Source organism: Rhinolophus hipposideros (genome assembly GCF_964194185.1).
Source record: "Rhinolophus hipposideros genome assembly, chromosome: X".
NCBI classification, from domain to species: Eukaryota; Metazoa; Chordata; class Mammalia; order Chiroptera; family Rhinolophidae; genus Rhinolophus; species Rhinolophus hipposideros.
The window spans coordinates 119,919,512-119,933,859 of NC_138046.1; the positions used below are offsets into that span (position 1 = coordinate 119,919,512).

At 41.4% G+C, this 14,348-nt stretch overlaps 1 protein-coding gene across 1 annotated transcript in view; it reads right to left on the reverse strand.

Annotated features, from left to right (window-relative positions):
* Positions 1–411: 411 nt before the first annotated feature.
* Positions 412–14,348, reverse strand: part of PRPS2 (phosphoribosyl pyrophosphate synthetase 2) — a 32,669-nt gene continuing 18,732 nt past the window's right edge. The window contains exons 5-7 of the mRNA XM_081042701.1: positions 5,623–5,796; positions 4,684–4,843; positions 412–2,954 (exon numbers count right to left, since the gene is read on the reverse strand). Of these exons, the coding sequence (XP_080898827.1) occupies positions 2,862–2,954; positions 4,684–4,843; positions 5,623–5,796 (427 nt within the window). The 3' untranslated portion in view covers positions 412–2,861. The remainder of the gene's footprint in view (positions 2,955–4,683; positions 4,844–5,622; positions 5,797–14,348) is intronic.

Here is a 14,348-nt window from a genome sequence, read left to right on the forward strand (position 1 = left end):
GAATAGGCAGTTGTTTTATGGGAGCAGGAAACTGTTCTTGATGCGTCTGAAATCAAAGCGCATGGAAAGCTTCTATGGGGCCTACATTTAAGTTTGGTCTGCTCCAATCTCCGAATATCGAACATTACTTTGCTGTGTAAACACACTGTGCAATCTTCAATTTTACAGGAAACATCTAGAATTATCAACTTGGATGCCTTATGTGGCACAGCTGTTACGCTTTAGGGCAAGGAGACTGCTCATCAGTCCTTTAGAAATACCTTCAAAATGGAGAAGAGCTGACTTCAATAAACTTCTGGCTTTTCTGTAATTTTATATGCTGGGCTATAAGCGTGAAGTAGCACACATTTTCAGGTACCCCATCAAAACACATCACTCCGTCAAAACATATCACTCCACAATGACGCTATAAACTATGAAAGAAAGAAGTATCATGATTTTATTGAAATGTTAGTACAGTGTTGTAACATCTTAAAATCTTATATTCAAAACCAATACAAGCACTGCAAACAAATGATATATTCCTGAATCTAGTTGACTTCCTATCAAACAGAGGACAGTTCTATTATGAATATCTGTAAGTGGGTTAATATATGTTAAGTTGGAGGCTAAACAACTTTGGTATATTCACATGTCTCTGGCTCCCCTTTTTGGCTCCATATACGCCATGTCGGCTTCCATTCAGCAGAGCTGGATAGAACCAGTGTATCCAGTGGTTTCACGTAAATGTTTCCACACCAGTAACAAAGGGAAGTGCGGGTTCTGGGATGAGGGTGCTCTGAGGTCGCCTTCCTCATCCTTGCTGAACAGAAACCATCCAACAGTGAAGGTCTACACTGCCAGTGTGTATGGCTAAGTCAAGTCTAATTAGTTAACACATATATTAAAAGTACTTTAAAACACAAAAGTGGTGCTAAATGACAGAAACTATCAGTTCTTAATGCAGAGTATGACAATACAGATTTTTCTTTTTATCTTCAGATCATTATTTTAGAACTAGCTATCTAGTTTACTGTCTTAGATGAAATGATTAACTTTAAATCATTGAATCAACTGGTTTTAGTCATGTCAGCATGTCTACGCTTGTATGCCAAACTGTCTACCTATGTGTGTTCCTAACTACATTTTCATTTCTCTATGCACAGAAATTCCAAGAAAAACAGATATCACTCATTTATCCAAAATTAAAATTACATAGACTCTGAATAGACTCTTTACATATCTCAAGTCAACTCTTTCTACATATAGTCAATATGTATTGCATAGCTGGCTTTACCAGGCTATATCATTTTTTTCTCAAAATCTACTTTAAGGTACAAGAAAATGCTCGTTTCTGCAATGACTAAATGATACTTTTTAACTTTGATTCAACCTCTGCTGTAGTGAAGTTTGAAACCTTAAAGATTGCTGTATTTGTTAATGACTTAGATTTTATGTTTCCAGCTGCAGAATGCAAAGGCTTTATTCTCTTCAAATTTGAAGATTCAGCAGAAGGAAGAGACTATTGTTTATTACTCTATGCAGGCAAACTCCCTTCCTCTGGGGCTGAAGAAGTCAGTGGGTTGCCACCAAAGTGCAAGGCTTGCTTTCGGCCACAGAGTCGGGGAGGGGGGGGTGGTCACCTCACCCAAGAGGATGCCATCAAGGGCCATCTTGTGGAGAAAGCAATCTTCCCCTCCAAGACTGCACTTGGGCCCCTATCGGAATATTATCTTAATGGAGGAACTAATGTTTACTTACTTGTACTTTTTTCGTAGACCTTTCTTACCCACGTGTTTCATGTAATAGCTTTAGCTGAAATAATCAGTTGCCCAGAAGGCTTGCTACTTCTGATTACAAAAGGCAAAAGAACATTAAATCAAAACTAATGAAATGTTTAAATAAGCATTTGGTGTCACTCACAAAAATTCACCTTTTTATTTACGACAAAAGCTAAATGATGATCAGATTAGGAATGCTGAGGGGACTTAGAGGAATTCTGTTTTGGTGGAAATCCACAACATAAAATCATTGGGAAAAAGGCAATGTAAAAGTTAGAGCTAAAAATGTGACCTGAAATAACAAGAAGACAGGATAAGAAGTGCCCAAAGAACGGTCCTTCTGGGATGGACAGAGGCAAGCATGAACGCGACAGTGAGTGTGGAGACTACCTCAAAATGGTTTCTAAGTCATATCTACTGCTGAACATAATTTTGGAATTTTATAATATGACATTTCAGGTAGGTTATAGTTATGTGTTTTCAGAAGTGGTAATAAAAAAATACTGAACCACATGGCCTCTGATATGTCTAATATTTACCCCAAAATGTGTCAATGCCCATATTAAACTATACTAATTTGGTCCAAATTAAGCACAATAACCGAAAAGTACAAATAAAAATAAAAATTCATGATATTATAAATTTTCTAAGGTTTTCTTAGAAGTAAAGGGCTCATTCTATACAGGGTTTTACCCAAATGTCCATAGGCATTATCATTATATATCTACATAGAAGGTTTTATCTAAAGTCACCTTTGGTAACCCTGACATATATAAACTATGAATTTCAACAATGGAATTAAATACTTGAAAGTTGTAGCCTCAAAGTACTGAACAAAGGAAACAGTCACCTATCAGAACAAGTCAAGATGACAAAAACATTTCTCATTTATGACAGTTCACAGATCAAATAAGTGCCACCCCCCCCACCCAAAACTAGAAATAAATGGTCTTGAGCTATAGAAGGGGGAAGAATGGATCTTGGAGTATACAAAGATCTGATGCTTTTGCGTTCTAATTGCTGAGTCCTAAAGCTAAAAAAATCAGATAAATGCACATAAGTCAGAAGCCAGCAGGCTTGCTCCACACTCCCATCCTGGATTTATAAAGGGACATGGCTGAACAGGTAAGACACGGACTCCCCGTTGTGGGTCCTTCGGATCGCCTCGGCCAAGATCATCGAAATGTCAATAACCTAGACACCAAAAAACAGAAAAGGGGAGAGGAAAGTAGGGCATCTTTTTAATTAAAAACATAAAAGCCAGAAAACCTACAATTTCTCCAGCTGTGCGACGTGTTACTATCAAGCCCTCCCATACCCATTTCTTTTGAGGACAGACAGCTTTGGGTCTATCTTCAAATTACAATCTGTTAAACCAAACCCCTATAGGATCCTGGAAGTGAGATTTTCAGTGCAGATATTAAAAGGCTTTTCAGGGCCACTGTTAACCAGATATCCTTTTCTTAAGGCATTTTTTATAATTTTATTCATTCATTACATGAAAGGTTTTTCTCCCTCTTGGTTTCAGAAAATGCAGTGACTATGTCATTTAAAAGTACAGCTATGACCATTCCAACTCAGGGGTCAGCAAACTACTTTTTCTGGAAGGGGCTCAATAATAAATATTTTCCACTTTGCAGGCCAGAATCAGTTGTTGTAGTAGGAGAACACTCATAGACAATATATAAGTGAATGGGTGTGGCTGTGTTCCAATAAAACTTTATTTGCCAAAGCAGATGGTGGGCCAGATTGGGCCTGTGGGCTGTAGTTTGCTGACTCTCAACTACTGCTAACGAGGCATGAAAATCTATGGCAGAGAGGGCTATTTTAACCATTTCTAAATATGTGTCCTCCTCATGCCAAGTGAACTGCTTCACTCTCCGAAGGTCAGGAAGCAGATCACTTTGACACATCTTAATGATGGCATTCGGGGCTTCTAGACATGACTTGCCAAGGTTCACTGCAACACAGAAGCAAAATGGGGACTCAAACCCTTTCAACTTAACGCGTATTTCAGGCCAGCTGGTGTAAAGTGATTACCACCAATTCTCTGGTGGCCTCAAGTCAGGAGGGGCAAGAAGAAACACCTTAGCATAGCCTGCTGCTTCTGTTTTTTCCTCCTCCATTTGTTTTTATTGTGGTAAAATACATAGAACATAAAAACTGTCATTTTAACGATACAATTCAGTGGCATTAATTACATCCCCAATACAGTGTAACCATCCCTATTACGTATTTCCAAAACTTTTCATTATTCCAAAGACAAACTCTGTCCCCATTAAACACTCACTCCCCATCATTCCTCTCCCAGCCACGGGCAACCTCCATTCATTTTCTGTCTCTATGAATTTGACTACTTACTCTAGGTCCCTCAGAGAAGTGAAATCATACAATATATGTCCTTTTGTGTCTGGCTTCTTTCACTGAGCATACTGTTTTCAAGGTTCATCCACACTGGGGCATGTGTCAGAATTTCCTTCCTTTTTAGGCTGAAAAATATTCCATTGCATGGATAGACCACACTTTGGTTACCCAGTCATCTGCCGATGGACATTTGGTTTCCACCTTTTGGCTATAAATAGGTCTGTGATGAATATTCGTGTACAACTTTTTATTTGAACACCTGTTTTCAAATTCTGGGGTACATATCTAGAGATGGACTTGTTGGGTCATATGGTTTAACACAGCCTGTTTCTTACTGTTTTTCTATTGGGGTTTTATGCACTTATTGTTCCTAACTTTGACCTCTGCCAGTCCCAGCCTTTCTCAGAGATCTAACATGAATTATACCCTTATGATGAGAAGCTGCAACCTCTGCCGACATCTGCCTTAGCAAGCTGTCACACACAGAAGACTCGATGATATTTTTCAGGATCTAAGGTAGGTGCCTCGCTGCTTGGATAGCCTGCAGTGTAGACAATACCTGGATCTTGGAGCAGTGATTCATTTTGTCCTCTTGCGGAATTGTGTTTGTGACAACAACGGCCTCAAAGGCAGCATTATTTATTCTGGAAATAGCTGGCCCAGAGAAGATCCCATGGGTAAGGATAGCATAAACCTTGGTGGCTCCAGCCGAGAGCAGCCTGTGAAACAGAAGACAAAATAAGTATACCCAAATGTTCTTGAAACAGTCTGCCCTTAGTGTGAATTTAAAAGCAAAATGTGTGTTCCACAAAGAAAACCATGAAACCAATTTCACTAGCTGAAAACAGAATCGTTAAGATATGTGCTGGCAACATACTTTGTACGCCACTAAATCCGAGATTATCAACCTCTGTGTTGGGCCCGAGCCATTCTTTGGTGTGCAGAACCCCTGGACTCCACTCACTAGCTACGCCTCCCTCCGCTCAGGTGTGACAACCAAAAATGTCTTCAGACATTGTCAAATGTTCCCCAGGGAGCAATACTGCCCTTGGTGGGGAACCACTGGCTTCAACCAAAATAGCCACAATATCACCATCTTGACATAAAATCAATATTAAAAAAAAAACAAAACGCTGAGAGATTTTACGTTTTGTACTGCTTTTGAAGGCTGGAGTGAAGGCCGAACAGAAGGAAGCAAGGGCCTGAAGAAGCCCACAGGATGGTCTTTCCTTCTGTGCTCGGTTCAGGGGACGCACCTTCTCGGACCCTTTATAAAACACACCGAAAGCTCAACCTTGAAAATGAAAACCAGGCCAAAAAGGACCATGGTTTTCTTTCTACCAAGAGAAAAATAAAGGAGCCCAGAACTTCCTTTGGTCTGAAATGCCACTGATAAACAAACAGCAATATTTAGGAAAAACAGGCCCAATTTTAAAAAGCTGACGTTTTTCTTTTCTTAAGGAGCTATCCTCACACTCTCCCAAACCATCCGTCATACTTGTCTGCAGCGTGGCAGATTGTACCACACGTGTCAGCCATGTCGTCCACGAGGATAGCCACACGGTCATTCACGTCGCCCACTAGCACCATCCGATCCACTTCATTTGCTTTCTTCCTTTCCTTGTGAATCAAGGCAAATTCCACATTCAGCCTGTCTGCAATTGACGTGACCCTGAGCAGACGCCAAAGCACATGTTAATTACGGTCACTAAAAGAAAAAAAACAACCTTGTTCTTTAAAGTTATTTTAGGAATGTAGTAACCAACCACACTCAAGATAATGAAAGACTTAGGTCTTACTTGGAAGGCCAGGCTTGGTGATGTCCCAGTGCTTTGAGCACTGGACAAAACTACTGGATTAGAAATTGATTTTCAATTTGTTAGTTTTTAAAATCGCACCCACAACCTAAAGCAAGTTACTCAGAAAGCACCACTGGCGTAGTCAGGGGTGCAGCTAGTGGGGACTGAATTCTGGTTAACACATCCACGTAACATGTAGGCTTATGAAAATGGGCCCCGCTGCACTCAAGGCCTCGGGAAACTGTAAATCATGAGTCTGGCTCCTCTGCCCATTTACGGCGAATGCCCCAAAGCCATCAGCTCAGAAAGGGCTGAGCTGGCTACAGAAAGAGAAGATGGCAGGCCTGGCCTGTCAGTGAGCCCAGGACATTTTGGATTTCCCATAAAAAGTGGGCTTAAGTGATGGAAACTTCCCACTAAATAATGCCACAGATATAATGTGACATGACGATTTTCCTATTCCAGGTTGTTGTTTTTTAATTGTCAATTTGTACTTTTTAATCCCTTCACCCAGCCCCTCAACCCCTTTCCCAGTTTTTATAATAACAATCATTATACAATTTAGTTGAAAAAATATTGAGGGATCAATACACACACATTCACCCACCCCCATTTAGTGTGCAGTGAATGGAGCACACGACTTCCGTACGTTTTTCAAGTCCTGGTCCCATTCATTGTGTCATCTTCTGATGGCAACCAGGAATGCACTCCGTGGGTGCTCTGGTCAAGGAGAAGGCGGACAAGTCTCTTACCCCAAGTTTCCCTTGCCTGTTTCTGAGAATGTCCAGTGACCAGTATTTTTTGTGGTAAAATACACATAAAATAGAATGTGTCATTTTAATCATTTTAAAGTGTACAATTCAGTGGGATCAAGTGCACACATCATATTGTACAACCCATCACCTCTAATTTCCAGACCATTTCCATCACTCCAAAAGGAAACCATGTGCCCATTAGGCAGTCACTCCCCCTTCCCCTCATCTCTAGGCCCTGGGAATCTACTTCATCTCTGTGGATTTACCTATCCTGAACATGAATCATACAATATGTGGTCTTTTGTGTCTGGCTTCTTTCCCTCAGCATAATGGTTACTAGGTTCATCCATGTTACAGCATGTGCATTTTATTCCTTTTTATGGCTGAATAATATTCCATTGTGTGGATATAGCACATTCTGTCTATCCATTCATGTGGTGATGGACACTTGGGTTGTTTCCACCTTCTGGCTCTTATGACTTGTGCCGCTAGGAACACTAGCATACAAGCATCTGTTTGAGGCCCTGCTTTCAAGTCTTTTGGGTACATACCCAGGGGTAGAATTGCTAGAATTGCTGAGTCATATAGTAACTCTGCGTATAACTTATTTGGCCAGTATTTTACCAGCTTCCAACTTGATCAAAGACTACAGGCACCTCTTTCAGACCTTAATATTTTTTTCTACATTGAAATTAGCAGGGACATTTGTTACGTCAAGCAAGGGACATAAATGAAAATGAGACCTAAGGCAAGGCCACCTTTATTCCATGTAGAAAAATCTCCATTTCCAGATGACATTTTAGAGTTGTGTTTTGGCACTATAGCGGACTAGGCCCCTGGTTACCTGGATTCCCGGTGGAAACTACAATCCTAGATTACAAAGGGAAATATCTTTATAAACGCATCACTGAACTGGAAGGGCAGCAGGAATCTTCAGAGGCAGAGAATGTAAGGGTAGCTTATCCTGAGAAGTTAGCATCCAGCTAAGCTCTTGCCCCGAGAGTTTATATGGAGCCCTAAATGACATCGAGCTTCTGTCTGATGGCAGAGATATGGGAGGTAAGAGAGAAAGCCGAGGGTCCAGCTGAGACCAAGTGTAACAGGAGACACCCTGTGTAACACAGGGATGCTGAAGATCATGCCTTCAGAATAATGAGGAATGAAAAACCAGCTGCCGCCCAGGTGAGGACAGGAAGGATGTGTGCCTGTCTCAAACTCTACGCGAAATGGAGGGGGTCAGTTCTCTCTCAAGAGTTCCAAACCACCTGTAGGCACTCCCGAGGGGCGTTCATCCAAATTCCCAAGTGGTGTAGGATGAAACCTGCAACTGCAGAATTTAACTCAAAGTGATACTTTGGGGCAGCACTCCAAGGCAACTGGCAATAACGAACGCCCATCCTGTCTGAAGAATTATAATAAAATTCTAAGGAAGACGAAGGAGTCCCAGAAGAGTCACAAAACATCCAGGGAAGCAAGGCACCCAAAGTGAGGGCCACCAGAAACAACTGGGGACAGGGCCATAACAGCAAAATGTTAGACACTGGAATTAGACAAGAATGAACAAAAAAAATGACTGTTTTCTATGTTTTAAAGAAATAAAACAGAAGCTTAGACAAGAATGAAAGGACTAGATAAAGAATGACAAATCAAGACTTGAGAAAGAATGGAAATTCTAGAAATGGAAAATATTATGTTTGAAATTAACAACTTAGTAAATAAAGAGATTAAACACATCTGACTGTGTTTAGAGAGTGTGTGACTGAATGAATTAGAAGATACAGATGAAGACACTGTCCAGAATGCAGCTCAAGAGACAAGTGATCAAAAATATGAAAAAGAAGCTGAAAGATGTGAAGAACAGTATGACAAGGTGACAGGAATAACTGGAGGTCTAGAAAGACAAAACAAGAAAGAGGCAATATTTGAAGAGACAATGACTGAGAATTTTGCAGAACTATTGGAAGACACCGATCCTCTGATCCAGTAAGCACAACAAATGAATCCGCAAGAAATCTTAAGAGTCAGAGGATGAAGACAGATCACCTAGAAAGGAACAGCAACCAAACTGATGGCCAAACTCTTAACACCAACACCGGAAGCCAGCAGTTAGGGAAGTATTATCTTCAGCGTGATGTGAGAAAATAACTATCAGGCTAGGACTCTACATCCGGCAAAGCTGCCTTTCAAGAATGCGAGCAAAATAAAGATGTTTTCCACCACACTATATAACCCGAGACGTCACTTCCATATACAACTACTTAAGGAAAGTCTAAAGAATGTAACTTAAGCAAAAATAAAATGATAACAGATACATTAAGATGTGGTGGGGGGGGTGGAGGGAGGTAAGCAAAGATATCAGTCAACATGTGGACAAACCTAAATAAATGTTGATTGTATAAAACCACAACAATAATGTCTAATTTGTGGAGAAGAAAAACACTATACTGGACAACATCTTTAAAGCACAAAAGATGGTGGTCATGAATCAAAATGTTAGTAATCATAATGGAAATGGACCAAACTTTCCAGTCAAAGACAAAGACTGTTAGATTAGGGACCAATTTCAGATCTCCAAAGTCCCTGAAATAAAGGGAAGTGTTACTATGATGAGGTGGTCCACGTTCTTCCAACCTTTAGAAAACAAATCACCCTTCCACCTCAAAACAAAAACCAACTTCTCCAGCTCACACCCTTTCTCTTTCTACATCTATTTACCACTGGTTTCCTACCTTAAGGACTTAACTGAGCAAAAAAAAAAATAATAATTTGAATGGTGACAAAAATTTTGCCCCATAATTACCTTAAAAGATGTACGTAAAACTTAAAAGCCATTTAAACTCCAACTAAGGAAAGTTAGTTTCTCAAAAGACAAGACAGGTAGTCCCAAGACTGTTGAACACCTTATATACAATGTGCATATATACGACATTTTCGGTTTGTTTATCTGTAAGGACCAGGAAGACCTCATCCTGGCAGTACCCCGGCCCACGACCTAGCACTGGAGAGCACTACACTGTGGTCAAAGGTCTGGGAGTTGTGAAGTCCAAGCAGAATGTGCATTCACATCTCTGCCAGGTAATCCCCACTCTCCCAGCCTGTGTCCAGGCCGGCCAGCAGTGGGACGCAGAGGCTGGGGTGGGAAAGAAGCTGAGCTATGGGGCTTTTAGGGGGTGGGGCCTGGCACGGGACACGAGTGGGGAATTCCAGTCACTTCAGGTACCCACTGGTAATGTCAGAAGCAGGAAATGAAAAAAACAATAAAAGTTCAATCTCAATTACTTAGTTTCACCAACTTCCCATGTCAGTTTTAGTTAATATTGAGTATCTCCACAGTGGCAGGTGTGTTTCCTTCTAAGGTTTATTTTTTCCTTAGCTGTCAACTCAATCAAGCTTCAAAGACTACCCAACAGTGACCTCTTGTGGCAATACTGTTTTTTTCTTTTTACTTTTTCTTCTTTTTAAACTAGGAATGAGTAAGGCCTCAAAGCTTTTTCTAAGTTCCAATTTGCTAGATAGATATAGATGTATTTTCTTTGGTGAATATGACTTTTTGCATCATGCAAAGAAGTGATAATGTCAACTGCACATATCATGTGCTACCCGAGAGGCTGTTCTGTCAGGTGGGGAATAGCTTACTCCACAACATGAGCATGACAACATTGTCTAGCATCCACTTGAGGAAAGGGACAGGAGGTGGCAAAAAAATCTGAAACTTGGATTTCCTGGCAGAGGGAGCGGGGGTGGTGGACTGGGACTGCTCTGAAGGGGGTCTGTCTGAACAAACAGCATCTCAGTGTCGGCCATTTTCTGTGATAGTTGATTCTGCATTTTAAAAAGCAGGATTTGACAGAGATGGGAACTCAGTATATCATAAAAGATGGTGCTTCATGTCAGTAGGGGAGAAATGGATTGTTTAATAAATATTTTGGGAACAAGCTAGATAGCTGGTTGTGTAAGGGGGGAGGAAGAGTTGGATTCTTATTTCACTCTTGATTCCAAAACAATTTTCAGGTCAAGGAAAACTAGAACATTAAAAAGAAAAGGGCAACCCTTAAACAAAATCCTAGAAAAAAAGTGTTGAGGGAGGGTGAATCTTTCATAAACCCAGAAGCTGTAACGTGAAGAGATAAACTGGACGACACAAGAATGTTTTAAAAGTCCTGCAGAGAATTAAAATGCAGAAGGGGAAGAAATGAAAACTTGGGGAAATATTTGCCCCCCCACCATGAGAAACAAAGGTGTGACCTCTCACCTGTGCAGAATGCCGAACAATCCAAAGAAAAACGCCTACAGCCAACAGAACATGCAAAAGATAAGAATAGACCCTTAGGGACAATAAACATGCCCGAAATGTTGCTCAATCTTATCCATAGAAACCTGAATGACAGGAAGAGGTACCACAGATCACTTCTCTGATTTGTAAAGTAAAACAACCTGTGTAGAAAGTCACTGGCATCCACACTTGATGGGAATGTCAACTGGTCTATCTTCTTTGAAAGACCAAATTTTGCCACTGTTCATAGAAACCAAAATGCCTCGTGCCCTTGGACTCGATGCTTCTAGGAACGCATCTTACTTGCACGTGTATACAAAACGTGAAAGCCAGTGTCGTGCTGCAGGACTGTATTTAAGAGGTAGTCATAATGATGTTTCAGACCGCATATACAACGGTGGTCCCATAAGAACCCTCAAGAAAATTCAGTGAGCGTTTAGCAGAAGCTTTTGCAGACCTCAACAAGCTCCTTAAAGTTTGAAAATATGGACCCCAACACTGAAAAGTTTTCATAGAGAGGAATGTTCATGGTGCATTATCTGCTTAGAAGCAAACCTATGATGAAAAGAAAAAAACAAACCAAGCAAACCACCATGGACACATTTCTGGAGTGACAACTCCTCAAGAAGAGCCTCAGGCAGAGCCTTCAGGAGGCTTTCCGGAAGAACACATTGTTGTCCTAGGAGATGACAGCCCCTTGAGTGTTATTGCCCCTGAGGACCTTCCAGTGGGACAAGAGGTGGGGATAGGGGACAATGATATTGACGATCCTGAGCCTGTGGAGGCCTAGGCTAATGAATGGGCTTGTGTCTTACTCTTTACCAAAAAGATTAAACAATAAAACAAATAAACAAATACATTTAAGAATGGAAAAAAGCTTATAGAATAAGGACATAAGGAAAATATTTTTTTTTTAAAGAAAATATTCTTGTTCACCTGCATAATGTGTTTGTTTTAAGCTAAGTGTTATTACAAGAGTCGAGAAGTTAAAAACATTTAAAAAGTGCATAAAGTAAAAAAATTACAGTAAGCTAAGGTAATTCACTGTTGAAGAATTTTTAAAATAAATCTAACCTAAGTGTAGTGTCCATAGTCTACAACAGTGTACAGTAATGAATGGCCTAGGCCCTCACACTCACCAACTCATCCAGTCCTGTAAGCTCCATTCACGGTGAGTGCCCTACTCAGATGTGCCATTTTGTGTCTTTTTTACCATATTTTTACTGTACCTTTTCTATGTTTAGACACACAAACACCACGGTGTTACAGTTGCCTACAGTATTCAGTACAGTACATGCTGTACAGGCTTGTAGCCCAGGAGCAATGGGCTACCCCACGCAGCCCAGGTGTGCGGTAGGCTAGGCCGTCTAGGCGTGTGTAAGCGCTTCTATGATGTTCACGCAGTGACGGAATCGCCTAATGACGCATTTCTCAGAACAAATTCCCACCGTTAAGCAGCGCGTGACTATACAAACAACAGTATATACAAGTGAGGAACGGGAAACTGGTTAAAGGAATCATGACATACACGTACAATGGAATATAACCCAGCTGTAAAAAGACAGGGAGTAAATTAAGTTTGAATAAAAACACAGTGAAGGAGTATACATGGCATATTACTGCTTCTGTGAAATAAAAAGGGAGCTAGATGTCTGAAGAACGTAATTCTGACCTTGGGAAGAACAGAGGTCTCTGAAGAAGGAAACGTGGGACACTATCCTGTTTGGTTGGAATGCTTGCTAAGAACGTGTGCTTTTAGACTACACTCGTATATTACAAAACAGGGTTGGGATAGGAAAAGAAAAGGCTACAAGAGTTTGTGAGATCTATTATTCTTTTGGCTTATTAGCTGCCAAAGTTAATTTTTTCTGGTTAAAAAGAAAATACAGCAGACACAAAAGCCACATATTGTATGAGTCCATTTATATGAAATGTCCACAATGGGAAAATCCATAAAGCCAGAAAGTAGACGAGTGGCTGCCAGGGGCTGAGGGGACAAGGACTGGGAGTGACTGCAGTGGAACACAGGTTTCCTTTCGGGGTGATGGAATTAGACAGTGGGGATGGATGCACAACTCTGAATATACTGACAACCACGAAAGTGTGTGCGTTAAATAGGCAAAGTGCAGGCATGGGAATTCTCTCTCAATAAAGCTGTTATTAATAACAAATGACATCTGATGCTCATGTACCCTTTGGCCCATTTGTTCACCTTTGATCAGGCCAATGGATTTGCCATATTCAATACAGATTCCACTGTGACTTAAGTTTCCCAGTAAATGGCAAGCATTTCCAGCAGACAGTACTCCCAAGTGTTGCTCACATCCCCCCCGCCCCCACTTAAGGAGACACCACTCACACTCTGCTTCCACCTGGAGGGCCTGGCTGGGGGCAGGTTTGAGAGCCTCACGCACTGTGTTGGGCTATGATATCGGAACGCTCCACACCCTGTCGCTGCCTGGCTGGGCTCTTTGCAAGTCAACTTTCTGCTTCTGTCTTTTACATATTTGTATCTCCTTGTATATTTTATATATTTCTGACCTCTTTCAACAGCCACTTCCTGCTGCTATCAGAGACCCATCTCTACTTGTCCCGTTTTTCCTCTTCTGTGTTGGAAATCTAAGCAGTAGTGACGGCAGCTTAGTGCACAAAGGGTGCTTCTAAGAATCAGGACCTTCGCTTTTTGGGCTACTCTGAAGCTTTTAAGTTCAATTCTAGGTCCCTAGTCAGGCCACAGGTGCATGAGGGAGCCAAACGAGGTACAGGCATTTGCATTTTAAAAGATGTTCCGAAGCTTGATGGTCACTGGTCTCTCATGGCACATTTACGGGCTTCCTTGCTTTCTCACTGGGCTGGTGGAGAGAGGTATCTTTTATCTCTCCCTTCCTGATAGAGGCCCTGACCTTGGCATTAAAACTCCATTCCATTTTTTTCCTTCCCAGAGAGCAGCTGTACAGCCCTACAAGGTCACTCTGAGTCACCAAGTCTCAGCCTGCAGTAGAACACTCTGCATCAAATCAGCATTCTATCATTGTCATCCTTGATTCTGAGCTCTGTATTGACTCCTCTTTAATTCCGTGAGTCTCTGCAAAGCCCTCCAGATTTGCTGCTCAGTACTGTTTTCGTATGCCATTCAGGGTGCCTGTACTCGGATGCTATTAGTGCCATGTCAGTTTCTGTCCAACCTACTAACGTTATAGCTAGTAACTGTTCTGTCACCCCACAGTGCTGGCTGGCTGCGGCCCGGTGACCTGAAGACACTGGCTCCACTCGCTCCAGGTGGGCTGTGCCATTTTCTAACTTAAATCAGCAGAGATGAGGTGTCAGCTGCGGACTACTCACTGAGCAGCTGGGCCTGTGGAATTTGCTCTCTGCAGTGGCTTTGCAGCCAGGGTGG